The 15,438-nt window shown below is 38.7% G+C and overlaps 1 protein-coding gene across 2 annotated transcripts; it reads right to left on the reverse strand.

The window, feature by feature from the left end:
• Positions 1–1,718: 1,718 nt before the first annotated feature.
• On the reverse strand, positions 1,719–15,360 carry stat3 (signal transducer and activator of transcription 3 (acute-phase response factor)). Of its 2 annotated transcripts, XM_023282055.3 has the most exons (24): positions 15,134–15,360; positions 12,149–12,298; positions 11,265–11,508; positions 11,059–11,151; positions 10,845–10,926; positions 10,659–10,759; positions 9,695–9,846; positions 8,982–9,140; positions 8,597–8,689; positions 8,404–8,463; positions 8,262–8,291; positions 8,073–8,166; positions 7,933–7,980; positions 7,691–7,774; positions 6,608–6,706; positions 6,351–6,486; positions 6,205–6,257; positions 6,020–6,114; positions 5,704–5,843; positions 5,394–5,615; positions 5,213–5,255; positions 4,288–4,347; positions 3,165–3,262; positions 1,719–2,897 (listed from the first exon to the last, which is right to left on the reverse strand). In XM_023282055.3, the coding sequence occupies exons 2-24, from the start codon at positions 12,274–12,276 to the stop codon at positions 2,857–2,859; spliced, it is 2,355 nt and encodes a 784-aa protein (XP_023137823.1). In that variant the 5' UTR covers positions 12,277–12,298; positions 15,134–15,360; the 3' UTR covers positions 1,719–2,856. The 2 variants fall into 2 exon arrangements, with proteins under 2 accessions (XP_023137823.1, XP_023137824.1); XM_023282056.3 differs by lacking the exon at positions 4,288–4,347.
• Positions 15,361–15,438: the final 78 nt, after the last annotated feature.

The raw sequence follows: 15,438 nt of genomic DNA on the forward strand, positions 1-15,438 counted from the left end.
TGTCTTAAATCTTTAGAGTTCTTCTTTGTTGATGGTCTGTTATTATTGGTTCCCCCTCACTGGTGCATTTTCAGCATATTTCATGTCACGAACTCTTTCCTGTTCCTGGTTCTCAGCCAGGCCCCTGGAATATAACAGCAAAAGTTGTTGGCCCTTATTTTACTTTTAGAAAAAAAACATTCACTACAGTAAAACCTGTTTAAGACTTCTTTTGGATCATAATAGATATCCAAAGTCTGTTTATCTGTGACTGGTGGATTTGAGCTTATTACTTCTTGCCCAGCTGAGCACCACGTCAGTGTACAGATTCTAAATCAAAAAGAGAATTGCTTTATCTTGTATGTATCACTAATCATCTCTACCTCTCTATTTGTTTTACATTTGGATGAGGATGTCCCAAAACCACAGAAGTCACTTAATTATGCATAAATGGATGGGAAAAAAATCTGAGTTTTAAGTCTTAAACCTGTCAAATTTGCAGAGGCATATCATTTGTACGTCTCTTTCACTGGAGACGTTTTGAATTACTATAATGGAAAAAGCGTGTGTTACTAATAACATGTATTATGGCTCTACTTATATTAAAATGTCCCAGTAAGCCAAGGCAGCGTGACAGCGAGCCAACACTAACACCACGATCATGAAGCTGAAGCAGTTCAGTGGAATGCATCCATTGTTAACTTGATATGTTGGCCTGTGATTGTCCTACCTAGGGGTGAAAAAATTATTTTCTGTGACAAATTCAACAAAGTGTATACATCCGAAAAGATAATGGTAAAGTCAACAAATGCACTGGTGCTTTCAGTTATTAATTTGTGGTCCTTTAAGATGTGTTTTCCATTTGAATATAAAGTCTGCACGAACCATTTCATTTCGAAGTGAGAAAACAGACAACCAGATCTGCCTTCAGGATCCTTCACACATCTTACATCCTGTGTTTCAATGGCTTTCTTCATGCTGTCCAGGCTGCAGGACACAGAGGAAGAGTCCCTTTTGTCCCCACAACAGTCCAGCACCTGAACTCTGAGCCGTCCCTGGTCCAGCATCACAACCTCTCCCTACACACTGTTCCCCCACTGACAGTCTCACTATGACAGAACTGCACACTGCACTTACTATTACTATGGAGCGCTTTAAAATGTAGCCAGTTAATGTGTACAATTTTTAGTTTGTGTGTTATGGTCTCATGTTTGTTTGCATTTCATTTGCTGCTGTCTGTGCCTTTTAATTGAGGGGGGGATAAAAGACAAGTGTTTCGGAATTGGTCTAAATCCTGTTGGTCAGATTTTGTCTAACTGGGATTTTTTGCTGTTCGTGAGCCCTTTGTATATATTTGTGTATTTTACTTGCAAGTCTTTAACTACAGATTGCTAATCTTAGTTCTAACTTGTCTTCATTGTCTGCTGTCCTTATTTCTATGTAACAACTAATGCCAACTGCTTTTGGTTCAGGTAGTAGTGCAACATGGAAGAATGAATGAATGAATGTCATAATAACACAGACATCGCCACAAACAAACAAAAAAAATATTGCTGTCTCAAATCACCATTAGACCGTTCAGATTTATCAACATTTGTCCTGCTGTTTAAGGAGAAGCTTCTCACGCAGTTTAAAGCAAATATAGACAGCAGGTAGTTTGAGTCACTCATTTCTGGACAAATGCAGATTGTTTTTCCAGCATTCCAGTTTGAAACACAGTAAATGCTACCACGACTGGCTGGGAAGTGATTAATTAAAATAGTTTATTTACATTTCAAGCACTATATCATTTGCTTGGAGTATTTTTTGAATTTAAGCTCCCTGTTCCACCAAAATGCCAACACCTATATGATCCTCTCATTTGGTATGATATGACAAAGAGCTGTGAGGCTTGCACTGTATTCAAATTGAGAGGGTTTACTCAAGTGTATGAAAGGTTAAAGTCAGCTGCTACGCGCCTTACTGTGTGCACATCTATAATCTACATTATCTATAATAAATCATTCAGAAAATGACTTCCATTACACATCTGATCACATCAGGTGAAATCAAGCACAACGTAAATATTTAAACTGCAAATTTCTAAAACAAGCCAAACACACATGATCACAAAATACAGTATTGAAGTGGAAGAAAGAGAAAAAAACTGCACCGCATTTACAATTACAATTACATAATTTCTCACAACACGAGAAGCTTACAGGAAAATAAACTCAGAAGTGTCAGAAATTACTTGTCTCTTCAGCATTATAACACTTCAAATGGCTCTGGGAACTGCAGGAAGTTTTACATTTTTTTGGTAAAAACCGTAAAGAAATTTAACCAAAATAAAGTGGGGCAACTGTGACATTACATTTGGCAGGGACACTCTGAAAAAGAAGCATCACAAACATGCCAAAGTACAATTCCAAAGCAGCATAGCTTATACAATTGTTCTCATTCCATTTCTCATTTAAAAAAAAGAACACATACATTTATTACTTTAAAAAGTCAATAACACAAAAATACAGTGCTCTCAAAAATACAATTCCTTAGACTTAAATGTTATAAGGAACTTGAAATATCTATGAAGAAGTGAAAGCAGGATGTTGCCTAAAATACAACTGGTCAGTATACATCAACAGTTCTTCACAACAGACTACATAAGGACAGTGAAAACCTAAATATGTGACAATTCTTTTGTAAAAGAACATCCTTCAAAATCTCTCATCTTTGCTATAGTGAAATTAAGTCATTTTTACATTGGAACAAGGAACAAACTGTACAGGCAGATTGTGTGAACAGAGGAAGAAATAAATCCTCATTAGATCCTCTATTACAACATAGTAACAAATCCCAACAAAGACAGAAAGAAGATGAAGAACTTGGTAATTATTTTCACATTGGTGATGCTACATCCATATCCAAAGTAAGTGACTCTGTGAAAAAAACACAACAAAAAAGCAATCAATCAATATTAGGTCAAGCTTTGTAATATTTGTCTGTGCTTAAGGATTAGGCTTCTTCAGAAGGCATGGGATTGACCACATGGTTTTAAAGACACGTCTCAAATTAGGGGCGGGAGTTCGGGATGTACTTGTGGTGGCAAAGGCTAGGAAATGCAAACCTGAGGATTCATTATGTAAATTAATTTCTTCTCCAGTGCAAATCTATGTCAGTATATGCACTATGTGTAAGTGACTTACCCAAATGTCCTTGATTAGCTTCAGCTTCATTGTGCATCAGGGAGTCAAGGGTGCGAGGCGACATGGGGAACAGGTCACTGGTGTTTCCAGAGTTTGTGCTGTGAAAACAAACAAACAAACAAAAAAAAAGAGGACAAGACGTATTATATTAAAAAGCAAAATGCCCACTGATGACCGAACAAACATTTCCCGCGATATGCGAGTAAAGATTTTTTTCCAGTGTAAGTACAGTGACATCTTTGTTAGCCTACAATACCACAAGTGATACGCTAATAGCCATCTTCTAACTTGGCATGACAGTATTTGTCTTCATGACACTGACAGGGCAACCACAAGTTGCAATTTGGCTGAATTGAACATAGCGGTGGTTAATGAATTATAAAGTCGTATTTCAGCATTTGCGTCAGTATGTAAAGTCATGGTCGCAGCAGATGAAAGATGGAATGGTTCTGTGGTAAAATACAGAAAATTTAAAAGAGGCTTTCAATTTAAACACCGTAACACATTACCAATTAAATGAGGACAGACTGAGAAGATGGTTAGGGTGTGATCTGCTGTGTTGTGCTTTAATCTTAGGCAGTGCTACGCACAATGACACAATGGGCACAAAGAATGAATGTTAATGACAGCTACACTCCAGTCAATGTTACAACAGTTGGTTAGCATAGTGGATTAATTGGATCGAACAGGCCATTACTCAGCCTTTTCTTCAGGGTTAACAAAGTTTCCTTTTTTTGGTTCCCATCTTCTGCCAAACTGACATGGCTATTGCCTTCTCTATTTTCTCATTGAATTATAAATCGAAATTTAACTATTTAAGTGTTATTGAGTCTCCCAAAATAATTCCAGCAAAATATTTTGGACAATTGAACCATTACATATGAATCTGAATGAGGGATTATGACAAAAGTGTCTGGGAAACAAGAGCATGACCTGGGCAAAAGGAAAAACTGATGAATGGCAGAGATGCTCTTCAAAGCAACTGTGACTTGGACACAAAAATAGGAATAATTGTGGGTGGGTTTACTGCATCAATATCCATCAAACCCACTCATCCAACACACAGACAAAGTGACAAGATGCACACACAGCCCTACATGCCACCTCCCCCCGAGCGGCCTACCCTGGGAATCCGTTCCCAAGCAGCTCACTGTCCGGCAAGTCCATGAACACGGAGGGACACCTACGGAGACAGGTCAGGATCTCGCTGAGCAAACCTCACAAGCCACCAGCACGCCATCAAACCCACTACCAACCAAAGTAAACATGGCTGATGGCCTGTTTATACACTCTCCTGATGTCAGTCGACCTCATGCTGTCACACTCACCTGCAGTGAATATTCCACTCCTCTGCACTTCTAATGTATCTTTTAGCTCATCTCGTATATCCAGTGCAAATTCGGCATTTTAAAATAAATATTAGTTATGAGTATCCAGTATTCTAGCATTGAAATACTATAGATTTTTCTCTGCTGATGGATAAAGGTAAATTTTCAGAGGTTAAGTTGCTGATCGGACACAGTTCAGATTGTGCTTGTGTACACATGAACAACAAATTTTGTTCTGATTACAGCCAGAATACACTACTTAACATGTGTCAGTGGTCAGACATACAATCACCTATAGAAATGCAGGTGTTAAGGGGGCAATTCCTATATTTAGCAATGAAAATAATTTGATTCACAAATGTTGAATGAAGACACAGCCAGTGGCCCATGTGAACAACAGTCTGTCTAAACTCACTCTATACAGAATCTGCAAATATCTGGGTTCACAATACTTGGTGTAAATATTGCAATGGTCCCTCCAATCCCATTGCTGACTTACATTGAGAGCGAAAACATTTTGTTCTCTCTCTTCTATCTGACAAGACTACCCACGTGTAAGAAAAAGTCTGAGGTGTGCATCTTCAGCGGGAACATTCAGTCTTTATAAAAAGAAAACATCAACCAGTAATAAGGGCTAACTTCAGTGGAGGCTACTGGGTGGCATGCGATCATCCTCTAAATATTATTTCTTAAAAATAAAGGAGAGCGATGGATACTTACGGGGTGACGCAGATAAACTTCGTCTTTAAGTATGGCTGGGTAACTGTAAGGGAAAAAAAATGTTACCAAAAAAATACTGAGCACAATAGAAAGTAGCAATGGTAATATGATAAGGAACATACAGCATCACAACTTTCTTTTAAATTGCATGGACACCATAAAGAGCAAGGCAGTGACTTACTGCTTGTTGAGTCTCCTCCCATCTCAGGTTCAGGAGCTGCTTCTGGCCTGCAGTATTTTCCAAAAGCTTCCTCTTTGGGGATTTCAGGATAGAGGTAAACGAGAGGTGAAACCAGGATGTTGGTGGCGTCCATAATCTTGTAGCCCATAATGATATCAGCGAAAGACATGCTGTTGAGCTGCTGCTTGGTGTATGGCTCCACTGACTGGATCTGGGTCTTTCCTGTAAACACACACGAAAGCTCAGTGTCACAACAAAAGTACCAAATCCTGAAAGTATTATAAGACTAAATAAGCTCCAAAGTACTCACCACTGATGTCCTTCTCTACCCAAGTAAATGTGATGCCGCCCTCCTTGCTGCTTTCACTGAAGCGCAGCAGGAAAGTGCCAGGAGGTTTTGGACTCAGAATGGCCCTCTCCCTCTCCTTACTGATAAAACCCATGATGTACCTGTAGACAAGCAACGGAAGTCAATTAAATACATGTTTATTTTTAAAATAGTGAGTTTATTTTAAAACTGTTGACTACTGCATGTGAAAAACACCTTCAACACTATGAAAGGAAGGTAACAGGGAATTCCAATGCCTGCTCAGTGATTTGACTGTAAACAAAGGACGACCTCTCACCCTTCATTCCACAGGGCGAGGATATACTTCTTCACCAGGTCAATAATGTTGTCCAGCCACACCCAGAAGGAGAAGCCTTTGCCAGCCATGTTTTCCTGTGAGGAGGAGGGTAAAATGTAACTCACACAAAGAAATACATGATCAAGAAGGCAGAGTAAACAAATTGTGACCGTCGGGTGAATTACCTTGCAGAATTTGGCCCAGGTGATCTGACATCCAGAGTAGTTGACACAAGGCCCTATGTGGGCAATGACAAAATAACATCACATATTAGCGTACAGAACAATGCAAAATTGAAAGATTTAGAGGTTTTCAGGGCTTGTCATTTCACCTAGTAGTTTCTCAGCCAGTGTGGTGAGCTGTTCAATGGTCAGGCCTCTCTTGGTAGTGGATGAGAATTGCCAGCTTAACACCTCGGCCACTTGGTCCCATGTCCCAACTGGAGGCTTTGTGAAGAAGTTCACATTCTGCGCAAAGAAACCCAGAGCAACATGGTTTGAAAACATAAACTCTGATCTTCAACTCGATTGTGACCACATTGTCCTCTTGCAGAGTTCAGCCCCTTTCCACCAGAGGGTGCTGCCTTACCTTCGGGTGATTAGTGAGCATGTTGTACCACAGGATGGAGGCCCAGGCATTGGGCATCTGGCAAATGTTTGAAATGACTACCACAGGCAGGGAATGAGTCTGCAAGCACAGAAGAAAATGAATCTTAGTGTGTTTATTTTGTCTTCACTTTTAGAACATTGCTATTCATTGCTGACATTTGCCCTACACCCTACACACTGATGTGAAAATGTGCCCATTTCTATTTCAGTACATTGTCTCGTCACAGGAATTCTTCAGGATGTCCTCTCATTAAAACTGCTCTTACACCTTGAAACATATACTGGTGTACCCTGAGATAAGGGTTGGATATGCAAATATGGCAGATCACTCACAAAAGAATGGTATGATAATAACATACTGCACTGAAATTAAATGCTAACACTATAATAATGAGATTTCACATTCATTATGTGAAGACCAGGTACCAACGACTCGGTTGTGGCCAAAAGCACAGAGTCTTAGTTCTTGTTTAGTACCTTAATTCAAGTAAGGCAATAAATAGTAGCAACATTGCTTCTTTTCACTAATAATGCAATCTAATTTATCTCATTGTGTTACACACACTGTGGATGTTTAGCCAACACCTGAGGATATAATTCTGCAATTCATTACATGTTGGAAGGAATAAATAATACATTAGGCTTGACAGTCAATTTAAACTTAACATTTAGATACCAGAGTCTCTGTATATTCAAGCAAAGATGTTTCTTAACCATGACAGACAGGAGAAAGCGGTAAGAAAATCAAATGTTGCTTCAGACTAAATATTCAGTTCCTGTGGCCCTGCACTCAATGGGGTAACTGTGGTCAGGTCAAAAACTAGGTTGGTGGAAGAGAGTTTATCTTTCAGAAACATTCTGAAGGAGAACATTTAGAAGCTGAGGTGGTGACAGTCTCCGCAGGCGGGAGACTTTGCAAATGACTCATCTGTTTGGTGATGAACTTTACAATGGGTGTCAAAGAATACAACTGAAATTTGCTTTGGAGATGCTTCAAGTTTATTGACTTCTAGTGTTGGTGTTGTGCCAATGTTAAACTGAGAAAGGAGAAATGTCTACTCACCTCCAGATCTATCTTCAGGCCTTGGTGATACACTTCTGTCTCGAAAGTGATAAGATGGAGTTCCTCGGTCACAATCAAAGAGGCCTAGAGACAAGAGATTATTCAAACCTCTGCATAAAACAATCTATGTGTATAAGAAGTAAAATAACAGAATTAAACCAAAACCTATGATTTTAGATGCTAAATACAGTTGCAATAACAACCATTACACTATCGTAGCAACTATGAGAAATAGAACTTACATCGCTATTGGTCCGGCCACCGTTACCACATCTCTGTTCTCGCAGGGTCTGCAACAAACAGGAAATCAGTGCTCCACAGCAGGGCTTTATCACGAAACCTTATCACCTTCAAGCAGAACGAGCTGTCCTCTATTACTCACCAAGTGTTTGAACTCTGCTGACAGGCTGCCATTGTTGGATTCCTCCATGTTCATAACTTTTGTGTTGGTACCGAGGATGTTGAACTTTCGGGACCTAAGAAAAATCATGGTACAGCAGGAAATAAGACTCCTCTCTACAATTATGTGCATGAAATGCTTAGGCTTAGAAGAGTATTCTTAAAGTCTTACCCTCGAATTGCAGCCACATCCCCAGATTCCCTGAAAAATAAACAGTTCAAATTAATAAAGCAATCATTTCCACTGTTCTGTAATGTCTCGCAGTCTTCCTGATCAAAACTTAATAAATGTTGGAACTAGTTTAAAAACTTACTTGTCAATGCAAACTTTAATTTTCAGCTGGTAATTGAGTTCAGGAAACTTTACCAGTAGCCTTGAAAATTTAGACAGAAAGAGACAAGACAGAGAAAATGCATTAGTATATAAAATAATGTAACTGTGGCTGTTTCTGCCACAAGGGACACATGTTGTTTCTGATACTTTTGAATTGTAAGCCTGAATCTTACCTGACTTTATTTGTGAACTGCACTCCTGTTTTGATGACCAGAGGTCTGTCTGGATGCATGGGCATACAAGGCTGTCTTTCCACCACAAAAGCACTATAATACAACATAGATCAAGCTTCAGAGATTTCCAGCAAACATAACAGTATAAGGCAAATAGTATTTAGGTGTATCTCACAGGCTTTATGCAAACAATGACTGAGAAATCATCAAATTTTGTAAATAAGAGTAAAATGTGACGGAAAGCTCTATATCATTAATACATGGAATTCTGAGCTTGGACTCTTTCCATCATAGGCTGTTCCCAAGTATCAATAATTTATTCATATTAGCAGCTGCAAAATCTGTCTGGGTAAAACATGAAGCAAACACTCATCAAAACAAGTACCTCTTCATGAGGTTTCTGAACAAATCCACAATCTTCTCCTCCAGGGCAGGCCGGTGCTGAATGATGGGGTCTCCTTTGTAGGACACTTTCTGCTGAAGCTCCTCCAGCTTCTTGATCTGCTGACGAATCTGAAGCTGGGACTCAGCCAAGGATGTGATCCTGATTAGGAAATTATTTGTAGTTTAAGTCTGACGTCTTAAAAGATGAGGCAAGTTGTCACTTTGACTTGATAATACTAGTGGTCGAGCACACTACTGCAGGCACATTGTGCTTGATGTCTGTCTAAACGGAGGGAGATCCCCAGAAGGATACGCAGAGCAGAGTGGAGACCAAAGTTCACAGTCAGTCAGCCAGAATCATCTATTTATGCCAGAGGAGACAGTCATACCTAGCTACAGTGATCAGAACTTTACCTTTGATGATTTGAGCGTGAAAATAATTTTACTGCACTTTTTACAGCTTGCAGTGAAATCTCTTATTTTATTTGATCACAATAATTTGTTCAGAAAATGAATATAGCACTCCACATTTACGTGATTTGTGCAAAATGCATCCAAAAAATTGTTTAAATAAAGCCTTTACTGACAGAAAAAAAAGTTTTTCTTTTATAATCTTTGAAATTAACAGTCTTCCACTTGATAAACTATTTCAATAACTGTTTGAAATGTGCTTCTTCCTAAAATGACTATCCTTCAATTCTTAAAATTGGTTACCATGTCTCGAGGCGATCGAGGCAGATGTTTGGGGGACCTCCAATACAGGCAATTTGCTGTCTTCTCTTCCAGTCTGCCAGTTCTTCATCTGTCAGGTTCTTCTGCACGTAATCCATGGCAGTCAGCAATCCTCCCATCTCTGTCACAATTTGCTACAAGATAAGAAGGACAGCACACATTGAGTATAGACACAAACAGCTATGGGGTACAAACTTTCTCTCATTGTAAAGGATTTCAAAAATGCCTCTAAATTAATATTTAGAATTACCTGTAGGTTTTAAAATGAGCTACACGTTATATTTTAAACCTTAAAGTTATACTTGTCAGTGTCATGGTTGGCTTTACGGTCGTCCCTCATCTATCGCTGGGGTTACGTTCCAGGAGCAGAGTAATTAAAAGACAGATATCCTTTCTCCTGCATCCTTCTTCAATGCAGCTTGCTACAAAAATATATAAAAATACCTATATACCGCAAAATCCCGTGACATAGCGAAAAATCTGCGATACCAAATGCAATTTAAAAGTCTGCAATACAGTGACCACTGTATTTTTGTACTAAATAGTATTGCTTATTTTTCATAGTTTTATAATTTGTCTTGTTTTGCAAATGCAAGGTAACTTCTAACATAATTATTTTTCACAATAACACTCCTGTTTCAGTTCTATGTTGTGAAGCAATAGAGAAAATTTTATGTCAAGTCAAACTAGGAGCCAAAGTGTGTGTAACATGGATGACAGTCACACATATCACAGGATATGAAAAGTCTATGGCGGTGCTTTATCACACCCGTGTTACTCAATAACCCTAAGCTGGGTGTGTCTTTGACCAACTATATTAACCATTTATTTCTAAGTAAATTCTATAGTTTTACATGTGCTTCTTGGTATCTTGCCAAGTTTTTATGACTCAAGTGCTTTATCATGTATGTTTTTCCTCACAACATGGTGAAGTAGAAATATCTACCCTTCTGAGCTGGTCCAGGGCGCTCAGCATCTGCTCGAGTTGAGCCATCTTCTGTCTGGTGGCAGCAGCCTGGCTATTTCCATTTAGGTCCTGGGACAACTCTGTTTGAAGCGAACACTAAGGTGAGCATTTTTATCTATTACTATCACTGTGATATACAATGAGATGATGATGATTAGAATATACCTCCTTGACTTTTCAGAGTCTTGTAATTGAAGTCAAAGTCATCTTGCAAGTTTTCAAGCATTTTCATCTTCTGTTCCATATCCTGTAGAAAAACAGATGACAATTTATATATGCATATGCTCAGATAGACTAATCACATGATGGTAAGATAACTTTCAGTATCTTTATGGGGTATATCCAAAAATGTATTGGTGTGCCTGTGATGGAAACTAACCTGCACCCGCTTCCTGATATCTTGAAGGTTGTGCTCCAGTATCTGTTGCTTCTCTGTCACTACTGTCCCAGTAGGATGGGCTGCCTGGCCGTCCTGTGACAGAATAAAAGATATGCTAATGTTGAGCCGTTGTGCAAACTCATACATAGTAATGAAGATATTTCCAAGTGACACTATTAAGACTAATAACAGGTTTGTGTGACTACCTGTGTAGCAGAGGTGGCAGTCTGCAGCAGCCTTTGTTCCTCCCACAAACAGCGAGCAACAATGCGGGCAATATCCATTGGCTTCTCCAAGTACTTGCTCTGCAGATGCTGTTTGATTCTGCGCAGGTTATGCTGGTAGAGTACATTGTTCTCCTGCAGGAAACGGCTATACTGCTGGTCTATTTCTCCCAAGAGGTTGTGGAAAACCAATGTGGCATGTGATTCCTTATTGGCAGCGTAAGCCCTTGTAAAAGACAAGGCAAAGTAATCAGGATACAATGATTTGTAGTTAAGTTTTCCCCCATCTCCAAAAGGAGAGGGTTATGAAAAAATAATTTTGTGTATTTGTTGTAACCAACTCCAAGTCTGTCAAAATACACAAAGCAACAATTATGATGGAAAACTATAGAAGCCAGATGATCCTGTGTGCCCTAAAACTGTTCTTTCACTTGTAGCCAAATGCTCCAACAAATTTTACAAAAAATTTTTCAGATATTTTAAGCTTATCTTTCATACTACTTGCCAAAAAAAGAAAAGCGGACAGAAAATACCACCTGTTTCAAAGACAATGCTACAACTTTTATTTTATGAAAAAAAAACAACAACTTAGAATTCAGTGACAATACACAACACTGAACTGTTCAAGAGCACTGTGGTAAATATTATTCAAGAGAGCATTGCAATGGTGTTATGAGATGAGGAGAAAGCAAGAGAAAAAGGTCACAGTAAATGTTAAAACATAACAGCTTTCTACGTGGTAAGTTATCAGGAAGTACCAATCAGGAGAGAGTGGATGATGAAAGCAATTTAAAGGGGTGTGCTAACCAACAGGAGGAAATGAAGGCAATTTCTGTACAGAGCCTGGAAGTTCATCTATTTCTTACCAGTCCTGACTCTCAATCCAGGGGGCAAGGAACTGCCGTAGCTCCATTGGGAAGCTGTCACTGTACAAGTGGTACAGTTGCTCCAGATACCTGGTCTCCAGCTGCTGTAACTGGTTCCACTGGGCCATCCTGACAGACACTGTCTCAAACCTACGCAAAAAATATGGAAGTAACAACACAAATTAAGCAGGATACCCAGAGAATGCCTCTGGAAAGATGCATACTGTTAATTATTTTTAAAAAGTAATGTCACATATCTTCACAGAATAACTCTTATGCTCATCAGAGGGAAACATCTAAATATCACGTTTTCTCTGAAAACGATGACAGGTCCCTGGGAGGCCTCCTGTTCAGCACAGTCACTTCCTGTTCACTGAAACACGGTACCAAGAAATATAGGCCGACATGAACAGCTGTCAACTCCCTTAGCAGATAGGAGTTAATGATCTTTGGCCGAGGTTTTGCCTAAATGGTATTTGCTACAAACAAAGGCCTACATCCTTTTCTCAACTCTTGAAAAGCTACAGTTGGTAGGTTTGAAACCAGAAAACCAGACTCTTTGACATAATAAAAACTGGCTTTTCACATCTTCATATTACCTCTCTGAAGCACAATGCAATTTGAGCAATATTCTTTCATTAATTGTAAACCACCTGCTGGCAGAGACAACCACAGGACAGGCTCTGATAGCCTTCTCATCATATCAGCAAGAGGCTGCCTTGTTCCTTGGAGGTTTTCAGACTGTGTACTAACAATAACAATGCATTCAAAAACTCCAACAAAAAGTTGTCTCCTTTACTATATTAAATAACAGATTGAGGCCTTTGTTTAATCATTGCATAACATTTTGGACAGTGGGAAGTAATAGAAAGGCTACCAGTATCCACTGCCAGTATCATTGCAAGGTTACATTTTTATTTCTTTTTCCACCATGCCGGATATTCTGAAAAATTGGGAGCACAAAGAGCATGTATGTAACTCACAATATTGATAACAGCCTCACTCAATTTAGGTGTGAACGCCACTGTCACACCTGTAAGGAATAAAGCCACTGTCAGTGTGAATGATTAGACCTGTGTTTTATAACTAGAATGTCAAAGGTGTAAAAGAGTCTCCTGTAACTGACTGTAAAAGGCATACTTAATGGAGTGGTAACTGAGTATAAAGTTCCATCTTACTGTATAGTTACTATCGGGAAGTTTCATGTAATTCATGCCAGCTTCCTTTGAAAGCCACAGATAAAACAATTACTCTCAATGACATCATTTTGGAAGGTTTTTTTTTTTTTTTTTTACCATGCAAAGCACAAAACTAATTGTCTCACCACTGGTGCAGTTCTCATATGACCCATGTTCCTCTTTCACTGACATATGAAAAATATGCTTATGCATGGCATGAATTTCTGGGCATTTGAAAACCATGACAAGATCACATTAAAGAGCAACTGAGTGGTAAAACACAACAAGAATTCATTCAAATATCTGAAATTACAAAAGGGTCAGTAAAGGGAGACTTTCATTATAGAATCTTTCCATTACCTTTATCGTGTCTCTCCATATGTTGCAATTTCTCCATAATATGAACTCATCACTTAAATCAAGTGGGCCAAGTACTCTGACATATGGTAGAGACTTTCTATGAGAATTCTGCAGAATTATCAATAAGCCCATTTGTACATAAATACACATACGCATATGGGTGTTTTATTACTGATTTCAGATTATTTTAAACAAATCACTACTTTATGTCAGAAAATAAAGCATCCGTAAGGTAATTTGTATTGTAAGCTGATACATTGATAGGACTAGAAACTCTGAACATATTGTCTGTTAGTCAGATTACTTACATATTTTGTCTTGGTAAACACACTGTAAATGATTGATGATGAGGAGGACCCTTTCAAAGATGCTCACATTTCACAAATATTGATCCAGGTGTCCAGGCAAAGCTTCTGCCTTAACCTCACATCTTACTCTAATTTTTTTTTTCACCCATTCTGATGGTGTACAAGCAGATTTCATAGGTCAATATAAGTCAACACTTTTAAACCTGCCTGGGAAGGAAGCTGTGGTTGTCCACTGTCCAATGCCGGTTAATGATTTAGCACTAACAGTAAAACACAATGTGATTCCTTATTGATATACTATTCCAGGAAGTACTTCCTTGAACAAACAAAGAAAAAAGAAACCATGCCAAGTTTACATTTTTTTATGATCTATGTAAACACAGATGACAATAAATGCACTATTATATAAGACATTATAGACGCTACATATTATGATGTGCATTTGAGAGTCATGCTGTAAATCAACTGCCAGTAAGTAGTCTGATATGCTACATCCCTGACTTCACAGTTGAACTAGCAGCACTTAATATAGCATTTCTGTAAAATCTATCTCTTTCATACACCTCTGAATTAAGATTCTGTGAAGTAATTAACAAATCTTTTTTTAAAATCTAATTTGTGTAATGGGGGAACTGAATCCCATTGACTGATGTGAGACATGTTGGCCTGCAGGTAGGATGGAGATGGGCGTGACAACTGATAGCAAACACAATACAGTCAGCATGACCCACATTTTATTGGTGCTAAACAAGTATTCCCTGTAAAACCTTCTTTTATGGCACTTTACCAAAGGCCATTATTAAACTAAGCGACGTAGAACATAACACTCATAGAAAATACATTTAGCAAACCAAGACTGTGAGTACTAGTTGTAATACTAGCTTCGTGAGATACAAACAGAACTGAATACACTAAAAACATAGCGACACTTTAATAACTTATGTAACACCATGTCCACCGAAGGTGTCTTCAGCATGAATAACTTATAACGTAGCCACAGTGCTGCAACTGTGCTTTCGTATCCTTGTGGATAGCATAGCTAGCTTGGCATTATTGGGGTCTGCTGTCACATTATAATAGACTCGAACTTGAGAAAAATTCTAAACATCAAATAGAGAAGTCGATTTTTCGTCGCTTACCTTGCTCGTTGTCACTTTTATGGAAAGTTTCGTCGTGAAAAACAGCAACCTTTTGACTATACTGCACTGACCACAACAGTCAGTGAGAAGTTTTCAGAATTCAAAACCCACGAAAAAAATGTAGAGAAAACTCAGAAAAAGCGGTTAACGCGTTACGTTCTCTGCCAACACGAGAAACGGTTCTCCGACGCAAGAACTGTGCTTCTTGCCCAGCCCATTCCCTACATTGCAGTCTTTCCAGCCACATAAACTCTATAGCCACTTTATTGACAACTGTAGCCGCCAATAACAGTAGGCGAATCTGC

The sequence above is a fragment of the Amphiprion ocellaris genome, chromosome 19, assembly GCF_022539595.1.
Source record: "Amphiprion ocellaris isolate individual 3 ecotype Okinawa chromosome 19, ASM2253959v1, whole genome shotgun sequence".
Classification (NCBI taxonomy): domain Eukaryota; kingdom Metazoa; phylum Chordata; class Actinopteri; family Pomacentridae; genus Amphiprion; species Amphiprion ocellaris.